The sequence below is a fragment of the Ochlerotatus camptorhynchus genome, unplaced genomic scaffold (assembly GCF_037179485.1).
Source record: "Ochlerotatus camptorhynchus isolate MF236.1 unplaced genomic scaffold, CSIRO-AGI_Acam_v1.1 ptg000291l, whole genome shotgun sequence".
NCBI classification, from domain to species: Eukaryota; Metazoa; Arthropoda; class Insecta; order Diptera; family Culicidae; genus Ochlerotatus; species Ochlerotatus camptorhynchus.
Window position 1 is genome coordinate 310,652 of NW_027040780.1, and position 27,217 is coordinate 337,868.

General features: G+C 39.6%; 1 protein-coding gene across 1 annotated transcript; it reads left to right on the forward strand.

Moving 5' to 3' along the window:
* Positions 1 to 213: 213 nt before the first annotated feature.
* On the forward strand, positions 214 to 25,433 carry LOC135706816 (pickpocket protein 19-like). The gene is made up of 10 exons (XM_065228485.1): positions 214 to 428; positions 11,366 to 11,566; positions 23,480 to 23,809; positions 23,896 to 23,998; positions 24,241 to 24,344; positions 24,566 to 24,644; positions 24,709 to 24,799; positions 24,889 to 25,024; positions 25,112 to 25,224; positions 25,291 to 25,433. The coding sequence occupies exons 1-10, from the start codon at positions 214 to 216 to the stop codon at positions 25,416 to 25,418; spliced, it is 1,500 nt and encodes a 499-aa protein (XP_065084557.1). The 3' UTR covers positions 25,419 to 25,433.
* The last annotated feature ends 1,784 nt before the right edge of the window (positions 25,434 to 27,217 follow it).

Below are 27,217 nucleotides of genomic sequence, written 5' to 3' on the forward strand. Positions count from 1 at the left end.
ACGACGAAGTTAATTATCCTTCCATTTGACTTATCACCAGCAACAAAGGTTATTCAAATCTTAATGGAATCCTTTGATCATTCATCGCCCGACAGGCACGCATTGTTGGAGTTCGATGGTAAAAGTTTTCCTTGCCTTAAGTTTGTCTGTCCCGGGATCGAGAAGCATCAACCGATCAGAAAGTCTAGTTCCGTTCGCTCGCTGGTGTTCCACATGGATGCGAGCAAATTTACTCGGTTGGCAATTGCTGCCAAAAATCGTCATCTGCAGCAGCTCAAGCGAACCGATTCGGTAATAGAAACCATACGGTGGCAAAACTCCGACAGAGATCCAGTCGATAGTGAAACGTTCCGCCAAAAGTTACTGACCCTGCTCAGCATCGAAGGTTTGCGGCATGTATTCGACCGACGGAAGCACCCTCTGGAAAGGTGAGTAATCGTTATAGCTGTAGTTATTAGAGAAGTTATTTGGCAAATTTTAGAGCCGAGAACAGATTCTTATCACGTGGTCAATTCGGATTCTAACAGAGTGATTTGCGTGGTGGATAAAAACACGATATGGGATTGAAAGTGTGTTATTTCGAATGCAAAAGTCAACTCTCCCTAGCTCAATGTTGAAGGGATCATCAAACTACAGAGGTAAATTTTGGAAATTTGTATGGAAAGAGGTCAAACTTGCCTGAATACCCATTGAGTTAGAAAAAGGTGACTGTCCTTAAATCTGTTTAACGTGATTGATTTTTTTCAATTTTATGCTCATTTGATGAGTATGCAAATGTCAATACCATCATATTTTTCAATGATTTTTTTCTGATTCTTTTAAACAAGTTACACCGAATATGGTTCCAATTTCGCCTATTTCTGGGACCAATTTAGAACATTTATTGCTCTTTTTCAAACAACAATTTCAGTGAAATTTTCAAATTTATCGATTTCCAGGCCAAATGATCTTGCCGTATTATTGCACTAACGGCAATCTACACAGTAGTGGTCATCAAAATACCTTATAATTTCATGAATTCATGAAATTATCAGGTTTTTTTGATGAACACCACACAAAGGACTTACCTTTGTATAACCTGCTAGCCTAATAAATCAATATCACACTTTTCACTCTAACTGCAAATTTAGAATAATTAACGCTTTTAGCGGTTTATAACTATGGACAGAGAAATAGGAACGTGATTTTGATGCGTGTTCCTAATTATGGCCTACGAATTTTATTTGATAACTTTGTTTTGTATTGGTGAAACCATTCGCGTTGACGACGAGTGCTGTGTTCCTAAAATTTGAGCTAAGTAGTCGCACCCAGTATTGACCAGCGCCCTTAAAATATAAGTCTGCCTAAAATAACGATGGATCCGCCCCCGACTTTGATGGCGTTGTTTCACATAGTGTATTATCTAGTTTATATAGTACGTTGCAAAACATTTGGACTTTATCGAGCAGCACCGTACTGTACAGGTGGTGAAGTCCTTTCATCCTTTCTTCTTGAAATTATGATAAGTTTCCGAAAGTTCCGTAAACATTTTCCAAGCACCATAATTTGTGTTTTCTTATTTATCTCATATCTATATTACTTGAATTTCTCATAATTTCAAGAAAAACCTTGATCAATTTTTAAAATTTTCCTTAACATTCGTGAGCAAAACAAAGTTTTCAAAACTACCAGTATGTTATCAAATCAAAACCTCCGTAGTAAGAAGCCTTTACTGCGCTAACCGAAGCAATGGCGCAATGGACTTTTGTTTCTCCGAGGCCTCCTTCGTAAGTCACAAGTACTACGCTAATTAAGGGGAAGATTATCGATATGATGATAGTTAAAATCAAAAAAAAGATACAAAATATGGATTCGCTTTATACGTTTTACTCAGAACACCTCTGGCGTTTTAAAAATCATTACCAATTTGGTTTCTATGTTGCTGTTCAATTTATGCTGAAGGTGGTGGATTTGTGATATCTTGAGTAGTTATAAATTATGACTGCTGTTAAGATAGCATAAATCAATCGCCAGCATAAAAGAACAGCAACCATAAAAATATATATAGGTGGATCTCTAATAGAGGAGTCCGCTGGTTTTGGTGTATTTAATGAATTTCATAGCTCCTCTCGAAAACTTGAAGCTCCTTGTTCTGTGTATGTGGCTGAACTGGCAGCAATTCACTACACTTTGGAAACTATTGCTTCACTTCTTCCAGACCACTACTTTATTTTTACGGATAGTCTCAGTTCTGTCGAGGCTATCCGTTCCATTAGGCCGGTAAAGCACTTCTCGTATTTTCTCTTGAAAATACGAGAACTGCTTAGTGCTTTATCCGTGCGCTCTTTCATCATCACCTTCGCGTGGGTCCCTTCGCATTGCTCAATTTTGGGAAATGAGAAGGCGGATTCACTTGCGAAGGTGGGCGCTATGGAAGGCGACATTTATGATCGACAGATCGCCCATAGTGAATTTTCTCTATTTATCGTCAGCAGTCGCTCGTTAGCTGGCAACATCAATGGAGTGAAGGGAGCTTGGGACGATGGCTACATTCAATTATCCCTAAGGTGTCGAAGTTTGCATGGTTCAAAGGGTTGGACTTGAGTCGAGACTTCATACGCGTAATGTCTCGTCTCATGTCCACTCACTATTGTCTAAACGCTCACTTGTTCCGTGTGGGTTTGGGAGACAGCAATCTCTGTGAATGTGGACAAGGTTACCAGGACGCTGATCACATCCTTTGGTCTTGTGCGGAGTATCGTGGAGTCAGATCACATTTTTATGATTCCCTTCGGGCTCGAGGTAGACAACCTAATGTTCCAGTTCGGGATATTTTGGCTAGACGCGATCTGGAGTTTATGAAACTCATATATGTTTACTTTGAGGATATTAACCTTAGATTGTAAGTTTTATTAACCTTGTGTTTAGTTTGTCTGGGGTTTTTTTTTTTCAATGTTTGTTTTCAAGATGAATAGAAATAATTTCATGCTTTAGGATTAATTAAATAGTTGTATCCTAAACCACATTTAAAACCTCCTTCTTCCCTTTTCCCATCCAAAAAATTGTAAATCTCCACTAACTTCGAGACGACCGCGAGTACTCGGTCCAGTTCCTTTAACTTTAAATATAAGACAGTAATAATGTATAACGCAAAGGATAACTCGGCTCTGTAAAGTTTATTCGATTGAGCCTGTACAAATAAAGTAATTACAAAAAAAAATTAAAATATATGTAGAATAATACAAATGGCACATCCCATGTGGCTCTCGCACAAGAAATCTTACTTTCGTAAAGGAAAATTTTATCTAGGAATCCTCGTGAACCTAGCCTTTGCGTGAACCTAAAAGTGGAATGTCAAACTCCTCGAGCATGTGTGCGTGGCAATAATGCAATCGTCGCTATGCAAATCTTTGAAATAAGAACCAGAGATGTTTGTATTGTTACAACTGATGTTACCTTTGGAAACCTTAATAAGTGGGCAATACGTTTTCTGTTTCAGTGCCACGTTTTTACGTTTATAGCAGGTTCTTGTTTTAGACGATCGTAAGAACTCGTGACATTACTGCCGAAAGTATTAAATCAGTCCAGAAAATTTAACACTTTCGGAAGTGAGTCTATCTTTGAGCGATTCAACATTTGCCCTACTGAACTCAAGCTTTTCTGAAGTTATTAAATATGTTATGAGCTGGGTCTGGCGGACTCGTAATGGATTTCGAACCAATTTGAACTGTCAAAATCGAACCATTTTTTACTGTTCTTATAAGAGCTTATATGGAAGAAACAGATAGGGAGTATTGTAATCTGAGTAAAACGTAGTTGTTATTATTTTTGGAAACATATTCAAAGTTTTGATGAACTGAGGTTTCCGGATCAATCTCGCAAAAAATCAACCACGCGCGGCGCAAGAAACGATCCTTCGGAAAACTTCTCTTCACCGGTTCACTTGCAGTGTAGCTGGAAAACTTTGTTTATTAATTTATTTGATAAGGCTCAACCGAATTAACTTTACAGAGCCGAGGATTCTTGGTCACTTTACAATACATCTTAAAACTATAGTCAAAAGGTACAACACAATAAACACTTTATCTTCCGCTATCCAAAAAGCCTCCTCCATCAGAACTGGAGCCGCTTCCAGTAGTTTCATTGTATGGCAAATTGTTGTACGCCAACGAGGGTCAGAGCGCGTCCATTGCAACAATGGACGCAAAACGTGGTCAGCACTCACACACTCATCACGAAACGGTTGCTTTCCAAAATCGACGACGCATCGACCGAAAGAACTGCTGATGAAGAACAATGAGGAGGACCACACAATGGTTGCTGCCGAGAAAACAGACGATCGCGTAGCACACATCGAGAGTGGCCTGCTTTTGTCGACAGCCGAGTGAACACTGCTGGAAAACTTTGCGTAACATCGCATTTTAACTGCTTAGGAACTTTTATGAAAACTAAATATTATTGATACAGTAGAAAACCAGAAAATTCGACACGCGCCAATCGATTTTACTCTCAATCTGTACATAAAACATAACGTCGGACATAGTGCGCTGTATTTGTACAATGATGCGCCACAATGCACACCATGTCCGATGCTTTGTTGTTGTACAGAACGAGAGTAAAATCGAAAGTCGGATGTGGGGTTTTCCGGTGTCAAACGCGACCGACAATAACAACGAACTACAACAGACTACAACTACCAATCGATATTTCAAGAGAGTCACTCACAATCTTGCACAAATTTGCTTTGTTTATAAATTTGACAACCGTTCGAACAGAGTAAAGCTTGCTCCAATGCGTCTTGGATAGTATCTGAAGCTGGCTGCGATTCGACTTCGCCAGACCCAGGTTATGAGCTGAATACACGAATCCAGTGTTTCCAATTTTCCGAAGTGACTTAAAACTTTTGTAAAGTTCGGTACTGTTTGAAGTTATTCTGAACGTGCTATTATTTTCTGACATGGTCCAGTACTTTCCAAAGTGATCCTTAGCTTTTCTCAAGTTATTCAGTACTTTCTGAAGGGATTCTTAACTTTTCCAAAGTGATTCCAAACTTTCCTAATGTAATGTAATATCAGTATAGACAGATCTCGTTTTTGGAAACGAAACTAAAGTGCCTTCTATGCAACTCGAGTTATAGAATAACAATCTCATACAAATTCGCTATCGCAGTAGCCATGACACTCATTTTTACTATGGTTATATAACTCGATATCGAGAAAGTGGACATCGAGTTGTGGAGAGTTGACTGTACTTCATCTATGTTGCCAAAATCGAGATCTTTTTCGATGTGTCACAATTGAACAGCTTAGCGATAATAATCAATACTCCCTTAAGTGAATCCTGTTAAAAAACTATTGAAAAATTCGTGGAAGTGAGGAGGATCTCTCGGTTTTTGACGGTCTAATTGACCTACATTTGGAAGCGGCCAGTGCTGTTATTGTCTATCGTAAAGTATGAGATCACCAGTTTTTACACATTGCAGATATATGCTAGTCCAACGCATCGTTTTTTGCTTTTCTGACAGGTGATCTGGCAATAATGGGGTAGCAACCACGAGCGGTTAATCATTCTCATGCTCAATTATGTCTGTACTATACATTGAAGTGATTCAGTACTTTCTGAAGTTTTTCTGCAGTAATTCAATACTATTCAAACTGATTCCGAGATTTTCTAAAGTGTTTCAGTTCTTTCAGAAGAGATTTTGAACTTTTTTTAAAATAATTCTGGGATCCCCAAAGTGATTCCGATTTTTCTGCAGTGACAAAATATTTTCTGAAGGGATTCCATACTTTTCTGAAGTTATTGCAAAGTGATTCAGCTCTTGAAGAAGTGATTGCAAACTTGAAAGAATTGATACAGTACTTTCCGAAGTTTTGTGAAGTACTTCAGTACTTTCCGGATGTTCTATAGTTTTTACGAAAGCGATTATAAACTTTTTTTTTTCAGATTCAGATATTCAGATTCAGAAATTTTCTTAAGTCATTCAATACTATCGGAAAAATTTCAAAGTTTTTCTAAAGTGATTCATTACTGATTACAAATTATCTGGAATTATTCAGTGCTTTTCGGAGTGATTCCAAACATTTCTGAAGTGATTCAGTACTTAATGAAATGATTCAGCACTTTCCGTAGTGATTATGAACATTCTGAAGTGATTCAGTGTTTCCGAAGTGATTCCGAATGTTTCTGAAGTGATTCTGTGCACTCCTAACTAATTAAATTATTTTCGAAGTGATTCCGTTCTTGCGGAAATGATTTCAAACTTTCTTAAGTGATTCAGTGCATTCTTAAGTGATTCAATTATTTTCAAAGTGAACTTTCCACAATGATTCAGTACTTTCCAAAGTGATTTCGAATATTTATTAGGCGTTTTGGGTCTTTTCTGAAGTTATTCAGTACTTTGTGAAGTGATTCTCAACATTTCTGAAATGATTCAGGACTTTCTAAACTGTTCTGAATCGATTCAGTACGTTCAAAAGTGATTCCGAACATTTCTTAAGCGATACACTACATTCCTAAGTGATTCAGTAGTTTCCGAAGTGATTGAAAACATTTCTGAAGTGATTAATCACTTCCGACATGAGTCCAAACTTTTCTGAAGTGATTTTGAACTTTTCATTAGTTATTCAGCGCTCTCTGAAATGATTCAGTACTTTCCGAAGTGATTCCGAATGTTTATGAAATGATTCAATTATTTTCTTAAGTGATTCAGTACTTTTCGAAGTAATTCCGAACTATTCTCTAGTGATTCAGTACTTTCTGAAGTGATGTCGCTCTTTTTTATATGATTCCAAACTACTCTCCCATACCTCGCCGTTAAAGAATTTTGAAAGCACCATCATGTCAAAAACTCTATCTTATGCCACTAAGTGCGCCAACTTTTGTCCGCCAATCAGGATTTGCACCGTTAGTGGTTAACCTTAATCAGATGAATTTTTTAACAGTTCAGTGGTATTATTTAACTTTTATATCCCGGTCAGGGGCACAGGCCACTTCAATTGTACCATTTGTTTCCGTAATATTTTTATCAGGGGCGCAAACCATTTAAAATTAAAAACTTTTTCCGCAACTTGTCTACCTGGGGCGCTAGCTATTTCAAATTTTATATTTTTTAAGATTTTCCAGATTTACGTTTTCTTTAAATTTTTTGCTGAACACGTATATAGGGGCGCTATCTTCTTTAAATTGAACTGTTTTAATAATTTACCACATGCTTACTAGGGGCGCAAGACATATCAAATATATTCTTTTTAAATGTTTTTCAAAACATGTTTATCAGGGCTGAAACACATTTCTAATTAACGATTTAAATATTTTTTCTCTGAACTTGTCTACCAGGGACGCTTGCCATTTCAAATTTACTGATTTTTAAACTTACTTGAACATGTATATCAGACGCTAGTTTTTTCTTATGTAATTTGGGGCGGTGAGATGTTGCTCTAATTGGATTGCTGTATTTTACCTATTTTGTAAACATTTTTTTCGGTTTGCAGCTAAGTAGTCGTCGACTATTCGCGACTACCCACAACCACAGCACAGCACGTCGACGACTCTGCAACTGTTCACTCTTATAGGAAACCCCATAAGCAAATGTCCAATTTCGTGAAACATAGCGGATCGTTGCTTATCCTTTCAGGCCACTGAAAAATCCTGTAAGCAAAATGTTTATCTTTGCGTGAAAGAAAGGGCCAACACGGTACGCACGCTATTTCTAAACAACGCAACTATGTGAAGGATTTACTCATATTTGTCCAAAGTAGAGTACACCAAATTGAGTAAACATAGTTTAGACTAACAAGATGACAAATGGAAAACATCCACCTGAATCCGAACGGTGTTGTTCATTTGTGTCATCTTAGTTGCAACTTTGTTTGCTCAATTTTCGGTAGCCCTACTTTCGGGGGGAGAGGTAGCTCATCGATTCTTCCGGTTCGCCTCCTAGCATCGTTCTATAAGGTACCAGGCGATAACCAGGGTAGTTGATCGATAGCTCGATGACGTCATTTCGTTGGCGTCTGCAATGGGAAATTCTCATAGCAGGCGTTGACGATGGGACGTTGTCGAGTTGTTGAATAGCAACTATCGTGGTAACTCACCGATTACCTGTCGATCTGCCAAATTTGGAAAGACGTCTGCATTGAATTGAATAATAATATTCCGCCCACTATATCACTAGAAATTGCGAGTAGCTGAGTGGAATGGAGATAAGTTAAGCATTGGGTACAGGACCAAGTCTCCCCTGGGTGGTGCCAAAAGATGAGCGCAATAGAATCATCAAGTTGCCATAAGGCACGGAATGAGACTATTGCATGGCTGGGTAGTCAAAGTCTTCCATTCGTTAGTCATTTCAGGTGGATAAGAACAGGTTTAGGTTTAGGGTGGGCGTTGGCCAGATTTGGATTTTTCAGATGTAATCATGGATAGGACCCTGTCATTGAACGTCGCGTGAAAGTGGAACTTAATGAAGGCCTAAGTACTTTTTCGTAGTTTTTAGTTTTCGGATTTGAAAGATCGTCGGTTACAGTGGCCTGCTTACTGAGCAGAAAAACGCGGTCCCAGGTCCTTACATATCAAAGAGATTTATGGTAAAATCGCTTGTGTATCGTGTATTTTGCGAAACTCGTTGTTGTCGTTGGTTCCGGGTTTGAATGGATACACAAATTTGAGCAACGGTATTATGTGATATGAGGGGCTCGGTGGCCTTAGAACAACCCTTTTTGCTTACTGAGGAGAACATCATGAGTCTAATCTCAGGACCATCCACATTTAAGATTCGTCAATCGTTTTATTTGTTAATATTACGACATGGTAATAACAGCAACTCGGTGATTAAAAAGGTGCTCTTCTGCCTAGTGGCAAACGTTTTTGCTTACTGAGCAGAAGACCGTGGGTTTAGTCCCTAGCTCCTTCGCGTTATATGATGGTTAGGACATCAATTCAGCTTATCTTTTACCAAAACGAACCCTGCTGCAAACCCAACCCTCTTATCCAACATCCCAGTGATTCCTCGTGGAAGTGCAGAGGTGTTCTCGGCTTCCATCAAAGTGAGTGTCATGTCAACACAATCCTTCCCATTCCTTTCTTGACCTGTGTTCGGGCGCAGCCGGCGCTGGTATTGCCTAATTTAAGATCACCAGTTTTTACACATTGAGGATGATTGCTAATCCCAAGCATCATCTATTGGTTCTCTGTGTAATTACAGCTGATCTGGCAGTAACAGAGTAACAACCGTGGGCGTTCAATCAAGCTCAAACTCAAGCTCAAGCTCAATTTTCGGTAGCCCTACTTTCGCCGGATATGAGTAGATCCTACTCAAATTTGAGTTGTTTAGAAATAGCGTGAAGTAAATCCTCTCGTCAAAACAAACTTCTCGGCAAATGAGACTGACTGATATTTGAGTACCGTTCACTCAAGCTCGCAAAAGCGAAGATCACTCGAATCCCTAGAATGAGTAAATTTTTATCAAATCTTGAATCGGATTCCTAGCCCGTTGCTTTCGGTACACTGGCGTGAGCAGTAAACAGCGATAAACCGGACGTCCACCCTTCGTGTACTGGTGCGGTGCAATCAAGCCGGAAAATGTTGTGGTCAGGCTTCCAGAAGGTGTCACCAGGCTTTAGGTGGGTCTCGGTTAGAGAACTCACGTCGATGCTGTGCTTGCGGAGGAAGTCGGCAAGCTCAATCTGTTTTGCTCTTACAGATCAAGCGTCCCAGATAGCGATAGTAAGCCGTTTGGACTGGATAATGAACTTATCGAGTACTTGGATCTGCTCGGGCTTATTGCGGCACTTACGAAGAGCACCGGTCATGTTGACGAAGATTTCCATCAGTTCATCCGCTGAGAACAGATCGGGGTTGTTGTTTTGCGCTGTTGGTTGTCTCCAGAATCCAGAGGGGGATGGAGATGATTGTCCAGCAGATTCACCGGAAGCTTCTTGAGGGGGACAGGTTGCACCCACGAATTTGCTTGCCTTTGCTCAGGAGCACGAAGGCGGGAAATCCTCCATCCTGAATGCCGGCGTTTTGACCTTCTTGCGTCCTGGTTGATTGTTGGTTGCTGCCTGCTTTCGAATGTGTTTGAAGTCCTCGCGTTTGGAGCACTGTCAGTCGGAACCTTGATGAGCACCACCACATTTGGCGCATTTTAACGCCACGGCTCCATCCGCAGGGCAGTCAGAAGAGGGTGTGTTCTTGAGCGCAGTTACTGCAGCGTGGTTTGATATTACAGTTGCACGGTATGGCTCCCACCGTACGATGATGGAGTCGATCGAACGGATGGCTTGCAGCGCATTGAGTGTCACCGTCCCTTTCTGGAAGTGCATTAGGAAAAGACAATCCGTTTACGTCTTCACGTTTTCGTCTTTCCCCGTCATCCGGAAGACAGCGATTGGGGCCAGCAGGTAGCGGTCTTTGATTTCGGCTTCGATCATCTTGGGATCCAAGTTTGGTAGGCCCTTGATGACTCGCCTGATGACTACCGTGAACGGCTTCTCACCGGGAATGTCTTGCGTGAAATATTCCGCCTTGGAATCCTTCAGATATTTCACGGCCACTTCATACTCCGCTTTTGTACGGAGCATCACGCCGATCCTGCTGAGTTTTAACTCACTTCACTTTTGCCGCACTCGGGCCGGCAGAATTCTCATTTTCGACTGCGTCACCGAAATCACGGCGTCGCCGAAATCGCGTCCACTCGCACCATCGGACTGGCCCTGGTGTTTCTTCCTCTTCTTCGTCTGCTTCACCGTCCACGGAGGTGGTATTCCCAACACCACTGTTCTTCTTGTTTTCCGCTTTCTCACGGAGTCTGCTCCGGAAGCGCTGCCTTCCCATCACACGATGCGACCGGCACTACTGACGACGCGAATAAACGCGCAGTACAGCTTCGAACGTTTGGAACAAACTAGACACTTATCGAACAACTCGACAGAGCGAACATAAACCGAACTGTACTGCTTGACGTTCAAGCAGAGAATGGGAAAAAACACATGAACAGTGGCACGGCAGCAGCGCTGTTTTATAACTTTCAAGGTTCAAGCAGAACGATGTGCACCCAAATGATATTATTTGTACATTTTTTAGACGTTGTTTTAAAGAAAATTGGAAAAGTATTTATTTCAGCAGATTTGTAGAACTACATATTTCCTATCGATTGGCGTATTTGGATTTTAATTTCATTTGTAACTATTTAGTAAGATTATACGCTGCTAGGAAGGTAGGGGTATTATCCATGTGTTGAAATATATACACTGAGACAAAAGAACGTAAGAATTCCATAAAAACCACTTATGAATTTTAGCCACACAAAATCGTTATGAATTTCATTCAGTCTAGGCCGTTCAGAAAGCAAAAACGTGAAGCTTATATGACCCAAAAATTTTCACAGAATCCTTTGGGCAGTAACAATTGCCGGCGCAGTGTACGGAGCCTTGTTCATCGGAATGTACCAAATGGATCACTTCTACGCCAGCCCAACGGTTACACAGCTCGACAAAAACTACCGCGGATGGATTGGAAACATGCCAGCAGCTACGTTTTGCTTCCGGGATCGTTTCGACCGCTCTAAGGCTATCAATTACATCAAACGGTAAGTATGTGAAAGCTTTAGAACTGCGTGAATACTGCCTAAAATATAAAATTTCAATCAAATTATACGACAAACCACCCCGCATGTGCTTCCGATTCCGCCATTAAGAATCCCATGGAAAAATTATCGTGCTCATTGTGCTGTAGAATCTAGCAGCATAATAACGCTCAGGGGCCTCAGATAGCCGAGTCAATAAAAGTACGCTTTTACCAAGCCGGAGGCGGTGGGTTCGATTCCCGATCCGGTCAAGGAAATCTTTCGGGTTGGAAATTTTCTCTTACGTCATAGAAAGCTCTTAATTAATAACTGTGGATGTGCATCTAGAACACTAAGTCGAGAGCCGGCTAAACGTTCGCTAGAGAAGCGTAAAAAACCTAGAAGAAGCATAATAACGCTGTTGAATATTTCCATGCAATTTAAGCAACATCTGGTGCATACTACACGTACATATGTAGCAGCAGTAGTGGAACACCGAATGGATTCCAGTGCATATGTCTACGACCTGTTTTATAATATTCATGAGGGTGTGCTCGCACACATGATGGGTGAAAATCAGTTTTAAACACGTGTGGGAAAACATCGAATGGTTCCTATTTTAACGTTACGGTGAGTAGGGAATTTCAATGGCACGATTAAATGCTGTAATGTGTCATTAGCAAATGAGGAAAGTAGAGCAAATTACCTTGCTCCAACAATTGAGTATATCGTGAACTTCATATCATGTCAATGACAATCACATTTTTCACATCTTTAGATCTTTAGAACATACACAGATCAGATAACCCGATCTAATAAATAATTCAAAAAAATTGTGGATTCTACTCAGTATAAATCCTCACTGCAAGCGTACATCAGTATCAACAAGAGCTTGATTTTAAATAGAGGTACACAAGGATGTCTTTCTCAAATCAATACCACACGCGAAATGAGTTGTGGAAGTCCTTCCAACCAGTTCTCATATCAAGTCAATTGTTCGGAGCTGCTCCCTATCCGTTAAACAAGTTTAACACATTGCCTCGCAAGCAGAAAAGCAATCCGCAGAGATTCATAGTACAGATCGTTCATATATCCTGGACGGTGCTGATATACGCTTGTCACCTACATTGTGCATACCGATCAATCCTGGAAACCTTGCAAAGTAAGCTACAATTCTTCACACAACTTCTGTTCAACTTAGAACTGTTCACATCACTCACCAGTATATCAATGATATTCGTTGGATGTCACTACCTGTCGTCACAGTATCAGTTGCAGTCCGACAAAATTATTGAGCTTTTACGTGGATTCGAGTTATTTGGAAACAACCACATTCTCCAGAAACCTCTCGAGCGCCATAAAGCAATCCTGGTCTCTGCAGCGATCCTCTTCGCGATAGCAATCGTGTGTGATATCAACACCAGTTCAACCTTCCTGAAATGCCTAATTTCCATTGGATCGTACATTTTACCCAATTGGATTACAGTCATCGCGTTGACGCAGTACACCTACGTAGTGAACGTCATCCATCAGGTCACTAGGCATTCCAACACTACAATCAAGAGACTCATTAACAACCAACACGCAACAACCGTCGATGACACCTTCTATACACTGGAGTTTCTCCAACAAAAAACCCTTCTCATCAATCATCTAATGTACGACGTAAGCAAAGCATTCGGATGGCTGTTCTTAAATACCATCCTATCGGTGATTGTCGTGTCCAGTGTACAGTTTCTCGAAGTGTATCAATTCAGTCACCGCAACGTAATATCCTTCAAAGATGTGGCCTATTTCATCTACACCGTTTGCTGGATCTTTCTGCAGCTGGGGCAACTAATTCTGATTCTGTATCCGAATCATTTGGTGAAGTATGAAGTAACAGATCTATCTAGCACATAGGTTTTCAGGACTAGATTAACATTCATTACTTATTTCAAAGATGAAGAAAATTGGACTCAACTTGTGTGAAATAGATCGGCCACAGTACTCAGAAATAGTAAGCCATCCTTCGTTAGTATCATCACTGTACCATTTTAGAACAATTATTTTACAGGTAGAGAAGTTCTCACATCAACTACTCCAGCAGGATGGATATTACACGGCTTGCGGGATTGTTGAACTGGATCTACGAATTCTTACGACGGTATACGTTTGAGAGTACCAATTAAGATGGGTGAAGCAGTTTTTATTTTGTTCTAGATATTCGGTGCGTTGACAACCTACATGGTGCTGCTGATTCAATATGATACCAAAATTTACCGATCGGGGTGAGATGTTGACAATGTGCAGTAAACGAAATAGAGTATCGAACCAGGTTTTTCAAGGTTGTCAAAAGTTGGAATAAATGACATGATTTTCAGCATTATTATCGTATTTGAACTGCAAATCTGAAGCCGCCACAAAAAATGACGTTTCCCAAGGAACCTTCATAACATTTCAAGACACGTCCAGAAGTTAATGAAATATTACAAGAGGAATTCAGGGGATTTTAAGGTGAAATAGACACCTAAAGAATTCCTTTTATTTTACGACCCTGATTGTGGAGCCAACTGTTATTATTACATGTATGTTAAACGTGCCAGTTTTGAGCCCAAGTGGTTCCTTAATTGACTCTATCTCAAATTTAAATCTTATCCATTCTTCACCAAATTTAGTTTAATGCAAGGCTAGATAATAGATTTTGCCATATATCTACGCAAATGAAACCATAAAACATTATTTCATATTTGAGCTAGTCACTAGGGCAAACACTGGAGCTCTATTGCCATAAGTGGCACACTTACCCTATGGTATAACTTAACATACTGATTAGTTCAAATTGTGGTTGTGGTTATTCACGTTGTCGTGATTTTGTGCTGTTAAATTTGATGATTTTTTATCCCTCCCCATGGACATGGAGGTTGACGGGACTGAAGCAAAGGGTTATGTTTAATTTCTTTATATTTGCAACGATGATGATTTCCTATAGTGACACATATCACCTTCTTATGCTTCAGTATGCCTCAAACGATTAATTCTTGGTTTTTAATAGAACTTCCTTGATGAAATCGGCTGCTTCATGCAGACTGAGCAATTCTGATTATAGTATCAGATTTGTTCTATATACAGAGGAACTGGGACGGCTTATTAGAAACTGCTCACTAATAAAGTAATGATCTTCTAGTAAATTTCGCGTATAATTTTATTAATATTTTATTTTATTTAAGCATATTATTTTTGTTACAGTCAATTAGCATTAGCATTTTATTTTTCATGTATATTACTTTTAAAAGTTTTTTTTTCAAGTTTTTTTTTTTTTGTGATCTGAAATCTTTCCCAGTTTGGTTAGAAGTTTCGAAGCTAACGCATGTCCACAGGCCTAATAAAAAGATATGCAAAAAAAGTATATCATGAAGAATGGTTGCATGCAGGGTTGCTTCCACTCACTCACTATAGATGAGTGATTTTCGGAGTTTTGAATTCGTTAGATGTTGTAATGGAGTGTTGTTGAATGCGGGAGGAGATTGACGGGCGGGTGTTTGACGCATAGAGCCTGTCAATTTCGCTTTCAGAGTGTCTCAGTCAGCGGTTTTATGATTCGTGAGCGCTCGCGATTCATAGAATCGTTGATTGTGACTGCAAGTGGATCTGGCGGGTTTTGTGTGTCGGACGCTTACTTTTTGGCCTCTTTTTGTGTCTAACATGTGCAGAGTATCATTATAGCGTCTAATGGTTTTGAGATTCCTGGTTGCGTGAAGTATATTTGTGAGAATATCTTTTTAAAATTCTAGTAGTCACGTTTTGTTTGTAGTTTATATTTTATTTCTTTCGTGTAATTATCGTAAATATTAGTTATTCATAATAGAAGGTTCATCCATATATTCGTACTTTGACACGAAGCGCTGTGGATTATGAGATGCTCGATGACCCTGGAGGAATCGATTTTGCTTACTTAGCAGAAAATCATGGATTTAACCCCAAGCTCTTCCACAGCACAATCAAAAACCACCATCATTTGTATATTTGATATTGAACATTAACCTCGGAAACTATTTGCATATCAAGCGAAAACGTAGTCCTGTATTGTCGCGACGCGTTATGGTTCTGAGATGCTCGATGACCCTGAAGGGATCATTTTTGCTTACTGAGCAGAAAATCATGGGTTTAATCCCAAGCTCTCCGTCATGACTCTTAAAATTCATGATCGCTAAACAAAATGAATATTTTCGTTCGATAGTCGGCTATCGAGAGATTAAATAAACAACAAATAAACAGTATATACTTTTGGTTACATCGCCAACTTGAAGTGAATCCTAACCGAACACCCTACCCAACCCTCCAACTCCGTAGCACTTATGAGGGTGTCGCTAAGTCGGTGGCCTCTCGTTAAGTAAGTACTACATCAACATTTCCTTCCCTATCCCTAGTTATGGTTAAGATGGGCGTGGCCGGGAATAGCGACAGTCATGCTTCTGTCATACTCTTGTTTAGATTGGAACCAATGTTTACTCCCCAGCATTATTCCTGAAAGTAGCCTAACTGAGAATTTCAGAAGAGACGTGAGTGTCGCTAGTATCCAATCTACGAAGTATATCATAACAACGCTAACGCTAAATTTGATGATTTTTTATCACACCGGCTATCGTTCTTCGTTTTTTCCGTTCTGCACATACTTAATCTTTTTTTGCCGATTCTCTGCATTTTTTATCGAGATTTGCACAGCCGAGTGCTAGGCAATAGGTTTTACTGAGATCTCAGTAAAAGTGACGTGTGAAACCGAAATATAGAAAATCAGCCACAACAACGACTAAATTATTGACAATAACGACAAACAATATTATCCTTTAGAAAAAGCCACAACCTATGGCCGAAATGTCGGGCAGATTACATCGTAGTCGTTGCAGTGTTTTGACTGAGAAAGCCGTTAACCAAAGCATTTTTTTTTTTTGCTTTTGAACTATGATCGGAAAATTCCGGACGAAAACACGCGAGAATGTTTGAATTAGCTTCTGAATGGAGCTGAAAAAAACATCCAGAGAAAGACGAAAGAAGCTATCCTGGATGAAGTTCGAGAAAAGCTGGAAAAACCTCCGGGAAACTTCCAAGACACGAATTGAGAAACTTTTGGCAAAAATTTAAAATCGGATGTCACATCCAAAGGAAGACAGAAAAGTTGCGGAAACCGGAAGTAAATTTCCATAAGTAACTATTTCCAGGGAAAGTCAGAAGAAGCTCGGAAAAACCTTCAAATAGAAGTCGAACAAAAAACCTTTGGCTTATGGTCAAACTTCCAGAAGAAGACGAAAGAAATTTCTAGGAGAATTAATTGAACTTCCTGGAGAAGACGAAAGAAACTTCATGGAGACGCTGGCAGAAATTTCCTAAGGTAGATTGGAAGATACATCTGAAGAAATTCGGAAGCCAGAGCGCTTACGGAACAGTGGAAAGAAACAAGGACATAATTCCGAATTAAAGAGATTCCTGGGGGATGTTCTAATGATCCAGAAAATTTTCCTGATATTAACAAAACATCCCTGAAGCTCCGAAATTTCCCTGAAGTTTTCGGGACATTCCTGAAATGCAGGAATGGAATATTCCATAATTCCTCGAAATTCCTTAAAAGTTCTTGTAATTTTCCTGACATTAGGAGCTGTTTGGAGTTCTCCGGGCATCCTCGAAGCGCGCGGAATTTCCCTGATTATAATAAGACTACCGGAATATCTCTAATCACCTTAGAAGGTCTTTGGACTTTCTTGTAGATTACGGAATCGCATAAGTGCTCTCATAATTTTCTTGAATTTATTGTATCATCTGCATTAAAGTTCTCTGATCTTCCCGATTTTTTTAATTTTTAAAAGTTATCGACACTGCCATTAAAAAACACTTCCCATAAAATGTTCTCAAAATGATCTAATTTTCATCTAACTAAACGTTTCCTAAATTTGCATGAACATTGCTGAAGTTTTCGGAAATAGCCTGAGTTTCGCGGAACTCCTTTATAATTTCAACAATTTCCTTGAAATTAATTAATCTGTCCTGATGTTCTCTGAGCTTCACTAAAGTTCCTGGAAACCATTAAATTTCCCTGAAGTTCTTTGGACTTGTGAAGTTTCCAAAATATTTATGATGTTTCCTTAAGTTCACTGGAATTCACTAGACTTTTCTGAAATTTCCGGGTGAATTTTAACAGAAGTTAATGAAACTGTCTTTAATTTATCAAAACTTAGACTTTTCTGAAGTTTCAGAACTTCTTAAATGTGCTTGCAGCTAATGTGGATCCGATAGCATCCTTGATGCTCCGGGAGAAGATGAAAAAAATCATTCGAGCAAAGGCTGAAGAAGCTTCCAAGGTAAGGTCAAGGTGGAAGAATATTCCAGGGAAAGTTGGACAAAACTTCAGGAAGTTTAAGAATGAATAAAAACTTCCGGAAGCTAAATAATGCTTAAAAAATATTTCTCGATTGCCTAGGAATTACCGGACTATCCATCGACTATTTCTCGATTCATGGGTAGCCAAAAACGGTTAGGAAATGCAAACATTAGTCGAAGAGTATCAATGATAAAGATGCCTTATAAAGATAATTGTTTAGAATTTTGAAGGCTAAAAAAATATGAGGTATTCAAGTGCCTCACAACAATTTTCTCCGAAATTCGAGCGCGGGCAGGCAATAATAATTTTGATTATTAAAAAAAACGGTATAAATCGGTATAAAATTTTAAAAATCGGTATTCTGAGGAACCTTATCTGTATATCGCTATCTAGTTTGGAAATCGGTGTAAATACCGATAAATCGATATATCTGGCAACGCTGATCAGACGCTTTGAAGAATCCAACTCCTCCTTGCGTATTAGAGCATCTCCACCGTGAAAAATTGTGTTTTGTACACGTACACGAAGATTGAAGACGATTCTGAAGATTTACTGCAAAAAGATGATGCATAATGCAAATAGCTGCGAGAAATGAAAGATGATTTTTCGAAGATTGATTCGCTATAGTGAGATTTGTTGAACATCTGGATTTGCTATTTATATGTGTCACCCCCTCGACCAGAACGCACTGCCTGTCGCATTATGGGAGACCTCAAACCACTCGATCCAGTCGCGCTAGCTATTTCCCGCCATCAAAGTCGTTCTATTTCCTGCCATCAGCTTCGTTCTGGACCTGCGGTCGTCTACAGGCAGGTATGCATACATTAAGTAGTTACAGTAAGTTGCCTGATGTTTCAGTACAACGCCTCAAATATCTGCCGGCTGTTTCCAGTTAAGAAGCACTTCTGATACTTCTCATTCACAACATCCGCTTTACTGTTCGAACAATCCTAATTCATCTCCGGGACGCACAATAGACCGCTTTTTTGGAAGCTCCTAGTTCCTCCAGCCCAGTTGTGCCGATTCCTGCCAGCGCTCAGCAGAACCAGAGAAACCAATACGTTCAAGCTTTGCTATCAAGATTTCATGGTTGATTTTATAGAAAACAGCTGAAAAATCAGTATAGAATGTATCGACCTGCTTGTGAGCTTCTATAGTCTTGATGATAAAGCACGTGTACGGAACCAGATTAGTGCAGCTGGATCTCTTTTTCAGGAACCCATGTTGAGTCGCGGGAACGTAGTTGAGACAATGATGCTTGAGAAAGTCGAGGGCAATCAGTGCAAATAGTTTAGACGTAGCAAATAATGCTGCGATTCCTATGCAGTTCCAAACCTCTTGTTTATAGCCCTTTTGGAGCACGGGAAAAATGAATGATTTCTTCCATATTTTAGGAAAAGATCAGGATGAGAGCGAACGGTTGAAAATAGTAGCTAGAGGTTGCGAGATAGCAGAACTATTCCCTTCTTCAAGATGATAGATAGTATGCCGTCAGAACCGGGGTTTGATAATCATTTCAACCGAGCGCAAGCTGATTCAACAGTATTATGTTGCTCAATGCTCAAGTCTTTGGGATGATGCCTCTGTAACTCCAAATCCTGGGAACCCGGAACGCCCCATGGAAGCCCTCAATCCCGCCGTCTCAGTCCTGCCCATGGAATGAAACGGTTGACGTTTTTTACTACACTCGCTTCGTTGTCGTACGCGACAGTCTATTTGTATTCGTACACTCATGCTCTACGCTCTACCGTCGTCTCTCTCGCACCACACAAACGGTAGAGGAACACTCGAGATAAATAAAAACTATCAAATAACTATCATATGGCATGTGCTATTTCGTTCAAATTCCTCAATTTTGTGTAAATTAAACCATTTCTGATCAGAAATATTATTACTGGGACATCGTTGCTTGCTATTTTCAAAATTCACACAAGCACAACATCAGCATCTCTTATTATAAGAAAAATTAAAATAACCTATATAGGTGACGGTCTTAGGCGACAGTGTCGTATGACAGAGACTGTCATATGACATTTTAGTTTGGTACTGTACTTTGATAGCTTGTTTTGCAGGTATCGGAAGCAAAGGCAGTCAATTATCACAGAAAATGCGTCGACTACGGTGACCGCTAACCGTTCGTCATAGTCGTTCCGGACCTGCTGTCGGATGTGGAGAAGGGGTCTTCCAACCCACTCACTATGCCGAGTATTCAATCAGACTCGATGATGGTCTGTTATTGCCTGATGTATCTGTTATTTACAGGGAGTCAGTCTTTAAATTCTTTGACGCAAACAGGACGTCGTGATCTTCTAAAAAACCGCCGGTAGAATGAATTCTGATGTTAAAGAGTACCGCCTAGCTGCATCGGATCGTTCCAACGCAGTAATTGTGCGAAACGCGACTCGATTCACGAACACTTTCTTCGGTCCTGACTACTAGGTCTTTCGTTGCGATCAGAATCCTAACAACAGCCGTAAATCTACTGGTGGAGGTGTCCTTATAGCTGTCCGTGGTTGGTTTGAAGGCAAAGGCCATCGAGGACGATTTATGGAACAATGTGGAGTAAATTTGGACAGCCATCAATCTGGGTGATCGCGCACTATTTCTATGCACTCTGTACAGTCCACCTGATCGAGTCCGCGACAATGAACTCATCGATACTCACTGTCGGTCAGATTTCACAGTTATCGAAAGTTACTGATAGCTCTACATTTCATGCAGGTGCTATTACCCTTCTCGACAACTACAGCGCAACAACGCTTTCTCAAATTAACCATGTAGGTAACGATAATTTCCGTAGTTTGTACTTCAGCTTCATGAGCACTTAGGATAGGGCTCCATTAATTTCCTCGACTCCTAGTGGACAAACTAAGCGAGTTCCTCATCACCCTCCTCTAATTGTCACTATTGAGGACAAACTTGTACGTGATTTCGACGATTATTCTGCTGCGGTTTCTTATGACTTCCGTGAAGCTGACCCGAGAGCTGACCGCGAGTAATACGTACCACGTAAATCGAATTCGCGTAAATGGAGTACACGTAACACATGGGATTTGACCTAATAGGGACCAACATGGAATATTTCGCGATCCTGGACATATAGAAGATTACTGTCTTCACGGAAACAAATCCTATTCCATTTTCATGAATAAAAAATCATGAAATGAAAAAAAAACTTGCCATCCCATGAAGTCGCAACAATGATTCATGATTTCGGGATGGAAATTCATGATTCCATAATGCAGAGGAATCAAGACCGCTACAAGCGTTACACGTACTTGACAAACCGTATTCATAAACCGCACTACATAGGTATCTCTTATACGTCTTTTGCCTTCCTTATAGTCTAGTGGTCAAGGTATGGGTTTAATGATCGTTGGGTTCTTGGTTCGAATCCAGTCTGTTGCTTTATTTTATTTTTTTTTTTTTACATTTTTTGGTTAACAGTTAAACCCATGAATTTAGCTCATGATTTCAACTCTGATGATTTATGATTTTGGAAATGTTTGCTGCGTTACGCAAAAGTTGCTCATGATATCATGAATATTATTCATGGTGTATTTTCATAACATGAAAATACGCTGTGTTCATGAAATCATGAGCCATTTTTCTCATTTCGAAGATCGGATTTTTTCCCGTGTTGGGCAAAGCTGTTCAATAGATCAAGACCTAATGGTTTGTGGACAGAAGTTTGGAATTTTCTCAATACGCGGCGCTAGTGTGCATGTATTAGTCATTTCCTTGTTTATGTAATATCTTGAAATCTTTGTCATCTAGGAAGTTGCTTTCTTCTGCGAATTTGTTCAGTGGATCATGACCTTATCGTTGGTGGACAGAAGTTCGGAATTTTCTCACTACGTGGCGCTAGTGTGCATGAATTAATGATGCCCTTATTTTTGTGATATCTTGAAATCCTTGTCATCTTCGAAGTTGCTTTCTTGGGCAAAGCTGTTCAGTGGATCAAGACCTTATCGTTGGTGGACAGAAGTTCAGTATTTTCTCACTACTCATCGCTAGTGTGCATGTATTAGTGATTTCCTTGTTTATGTGATATCTTGAAATCCTTGTTATCTAGGAAGTTGCTTTCTTGGGCGAATTTGTTCATTGGATCAAGACCTTATCGTTGCTGGACAGAAGTTCGGACTTTTCCTACAACGTGGTGCTAGCACTCCATTTACGCTAATTCGATTTATTATTATTCGCGCTCTTCAGGGGGAGAGTGTACTCCATTTACGCGATTCCCTCGCGTAAACGGAATCATACGAGACCGACGAAAATGGAATTCGTGTAGACCGAGTTGATATGGGAGAACATCCTTGATCTCGATGACGTTGAGGCTGCAGCGCAAACCTTTTCACATGTCTACACTCTTAGAAATAACTAATTTTACACGTGATGGAATCCATCTTTGACATAAAGATGAGACTTAAACAAACATGTCATGTAATATTAAGTTCTCCGAGACTGAAAAATTCGTTGCGTCTATTATAACTCAAATTTATGTCAAAATTGACGCTCGTAAATGTCACTCTCAGAGCACTTAATTTACATGTTTTTTTTTTTCTAAGTGTGTAGGCATATTTCTTTTTATTATTATATTTTAACCCTCATCAAACATTTGAGCATAAATTATTTGTCAATCTTTCATTAGTATAAAGATTAATTTTGTAATGTTTTGAATATATGCGCTTCTTTAAAAGGATACTTTATCCACTAGAAGCGCATCAATTGTTTCACCGTACTAATCTCTTCTTATTGTAGAATTGTAAATGAAAATATTCACAGCCATTTTAGATGCAGTCGATGGCTGAGTTTTTTAGTGTCCACTACCAGGGGCACAAAATATGTCATTAACAGACACGTCCCGAAAAGAACTCACCACAAAGTGTCTCACCCTCCCTGACAGGCGAGAGAGCTACGAACACTGATAGACAAAATAAAGTGCCCGCCTCATTTTTTTTAAATTTCTCTCATTTATTTGGTTCAAATTAAAATAAACACATTGTAGTATTTTTTGATATATTATAATTTTGTATATACTTTTAAAGTTTCACTAATGGAATACTAAAAAAAAAAATTTACTTCAAGAAAAAAAAAATCAATTTGTAATGAAATAAAAACAGTGACAAAAAATAGCCACTATCTGATTCTTTAACAATACTTTTAGCTAAGAATTCTTAGTTGCTACAGAGTATCGGTTTTGCCTCAGTAGTAGTCAATATATTCAGTAATAATCTAATTATATAAGCCCTTTTCAGATGGAATTCTCGATTAATTAAAGTGAACTTATTTGCTGCTAAAAACTGTCTGCATAGTTTATTGACAGCTCCTAATGGTTTCTCAAAGAACAGGCCTCAGAAACCCTTAAAAATCGCATCAAATCGAAAAAATTTCAAATTGTTGAGATTATCTACATTTTAAGATTCCTATTCCAGAACAATCGGTGAAGTCCCCATCAAATTCTTGAATGTAATCAATAAACCTTCCGGGTTTCGAGTACACATGACTCAAAGGATCCACTTAATCGAACGTCTAACAAACCTTTGCCCAAAAAACTAACATTGTCATGTACATTTCCTTTTCAGCAACAACCTATCCACAAGTGACGATGTGGCCGATATAGAACGAATCCTGAACCTATTTCAAGTGCTTGTCAACGTAACCGTTTCGAATTTCAGCGCATTAGCACCATTTACCATTAATGACAACGACAACAGTCTACCGCTCACCAACGTCGACATCCTATCGGTGGTCAGTGCCGTACATCCGCACCATGAAGTTGCTATAAACAGTTTCGATCCGGTCTACAACGATTTGCCAATTAAGCAAGTCATCACCGAACGTGGCATCTGTTACACGCTCAATGCTCCACTCTCTCGGCTGCAGGCCACCTCTGGTGTCAACCGAGACCAAAGGTACCATAAGAGAACCAGTACATTTTTTTTACTTGAATTAAGTTTCATTAAATACTTTCCCTTATTGTTCGATCTATTTTCAACAGTGCAAATTCACTAAATGTCGCTTTTTCACAAAAACCAATAACATGTGCTTACTCAAAAAATCAATGCTACATGAAAATTGATACCTACGAATCAACGGTATCGGTAAGTAATCGGAAATACATTCAATCAAAAATATTCAAATTAAAAATCAAGAAACCTTAAACGTGACAGAAACGAGCAAAATGTTGCAATGCTAAACGAGCTTAAAAAAATAAGAAGGGCTCATTACAGATGAATTTAATTCACCATCGAAGAACCGCTCACTTCGATCAACAGTTGTAATGTTTTCTTATTTAATTTCAAAGTTCCTTCCGTTTGCATGCACTTTCCTGCTGTTCTGACAGTACTTACTCCACTCTCCATTTGAACTGGCCACGAACGATGTACAATTTGCTGTAATGAACGAAACTGATGAGCTTGTCGCTTCCTATGTCGTGCTGGAAACAGAGTAAGTAAAACAATGTCATTAAACGATTCCCCTGGTACATGTTTAATCAAGACCGAAGTGCACTTTCCCGATGAATGTATGGTTGTAAGTGCGACAAAGGAATTGCGTGTAGGTAGGGCAATGGTCCTATAAAGTGCACTGCATGAGTTGAGTACCGTTATCTATTCTAGTTTGAATAGATACGATTTCGTTGCTAATACAATACCTTCCGCTCTTCACAGGGCCAGCGATAGGCTACGAGATTTATCAGTAAAACAACGCAGCTGCATTTTCTATGATGAAAAATATCAAGGTTTAGAGGTAGTTTTTCTGTGTTAAAACACTCCCCGTTTTACGATAAACAAACATCCTATGGTTTCAACAGATTTATACATACAACCTGTGCGTGATGCACTGCCGAGCAACCAGGGCCCTGAATCTTTGTCAATGCAAGCCGCACTTTTACCCTTTCGTAGGTAGGCATTATCGTAGTACTGTGAGCGACTTCGTTGATCTTGTTAAGCAAAATTATTCACACTAAAATCAATTTCTATGCACTGCGCAGATGGTCCCACGTGCACTATCGGTGGGCTGCGGTGCCTAGCGAACCATCCCAGCTGGCACGATAAGCATTCCTGCCGCTGTTTGAAGCCGTGTACCGAAATTGTGTACTACGTACTGAGCGCTACCAAAAGCCACTGGTGAGTATGAGTTTGAGCACATTCGGCGCAGAGACAGCGAGCGTTTATCACCTTGAATCCGGGCTTTATCGTGATTATTCCTACCAGGGCTGCTGAAGGAGGCATTCCATTCAAGCAGAAGGCTTCCGTCCGATGGGAAATCGTTCAACCGAAAATGCGAATCCGACGGGATGTGCTGTTCACTTTCGAAGATTTACTAGGTACGTGTAGCGTTTTATTGAATTTAGAACTTACATTGAACAATTACCAGCTGCTTTGATTTGCAGTTTCTTTTGGCGGTGGCATTGCACTTTTTGTAGGTAAAAACCTATTCGCGTTTGCTGAAGTACCAATATTTTTAGTAAAGGAAGCAATGGAAAAGATTTTCTTTATGATCAAAAGAACCAGGAAATAGATTTGTGCAAAATAATCATGATTGAAGAAAATATAACAAATACGGAGTGAAATGTGAGTGGCGGAAAAATATTTCCAATTGAACAGAAAAAAAATCCCACAGCCCTATCTTTATTTTGAAACCCGTAAACCAGAGCAAACACGAATGATGAGTACCACTAAACGGGGTTACTTTGATAGTTTTTAAAGTAAATATATTCTTGGGCGTCGAAATCGTCGCTTGCCAAATAAATATGAAGAACAAAGATCTTTGCATATTGTGCGTTAAAATAAAAATTATATGTACGTCGCTGGTAAACTGGCAACCTGGCTCACTTCCGACACGATTTTTCAGAAAAATAAAATGTTTTCGCAACACTTCAATATTGTCAGCTGTGTTGACAATAACAAAAACATCGGTACTGATTTCGAAATTCGTCTCAAATTGTACTTTTTCTGGTGTTGTCTGCCCGTTTTATCGCAAGTATTCTCATTGATTTCCGCTCCAGTCAGCTGATGGCCAACGGAAGTTATCAGAGAATCATTTTCGAAAAGCATCGTCGTACACTCCACCTCAAAGTCGCGATCAGCTAAATGTATGGTTTCAGTTCGGTTGTTTGATGTTGGGTTCGATAGTGTATAATTATATGGACGTATGCAAACAATGCTGTCGTAATGCGTTCTCGTACCGTCTGCCCCGCGATAAAATATTTCGAAGCTCCGAAGATCCGTATCTCCGCCAGCTTCTGGGCTGAATTTTATACAGGCGTTATCCTGATAAACTTTTATACTCACCGCGAAATAGTTCGACAAGGAAGAAATACACTCAGCGCCGCCCCAATATCCAGGAGTCTTCAACATTCGTAAATACTCCTCGATTTTTTCCGCAAGTGGCAAAGGATCACGAATCAATTCGTCAGCGTAGGTAGCTAGATGATCATAATAGCTCTCTCTCCGATTTCTCATCTCACGAACGGCGATTTCCCTTAACTGTTTGCTGTATGGCTTGAATAGCATGTTTTTTGGTGTAATGCCGTAGATCTGGTGAACCAGCGATCCGAACAAGCAATCTCCATCTTTGGGAATGCTCAAAACCCAATAACGATTTTGCTGCAGATCAAGTATTTGCTCCATGATTTCTAAAAGTTAGTCAATAATGATGTATTTAGGCATAGGATAATAATATTTCAAAACTTACGTGATTTGAGAACGTAGGAATAAAATTTAACGGAGCAAAAGTTTCTCGAGGGATTGGAACGATAATGCAGATTGAGCTTGGTCAATGGCGAAGTGATAGTGCGTACAGTTTGGTTGAATGAATATCCACGCAAAGTGTTGGTTGTGTGAAAAGATCATGAAATGGGGAGAAAGGCGTGTGGGTGTAGGTGTTCATTGAAGATATAAGTGATAATGATTGTATGAGAAAGACACAAGTGTGTATAGGTGTGTTGGAAGTGAATTGAACGTAGGGTGGATGTGCCGGTCTTTGTTATGTTTATGGTGTGGTATGTGTTCTGGATGCGACCTCGAGAATTCCATGGATCTTGGGTGAAGCGCAACGTGATGGGGGAGTATGACCGTTCAAACCAAGATGACATCATATTATAAACAGCTTTCGGGGACGCCGTTTTATTTGCATAGCTTTGTTGCGTATGCAACCACTCGACGAACACTTGAAGAAATATTATTATTTAAAAAAATATTTTCAGCTCTTCAATGATGAAACATCTTTTGAATTCGTTGATGACGGCACATCTTTGGATTTATAACGTAATGATAAGTTTTTTTCCAGCCTTCACTCAAGTTAGATCCGTTTTTTTT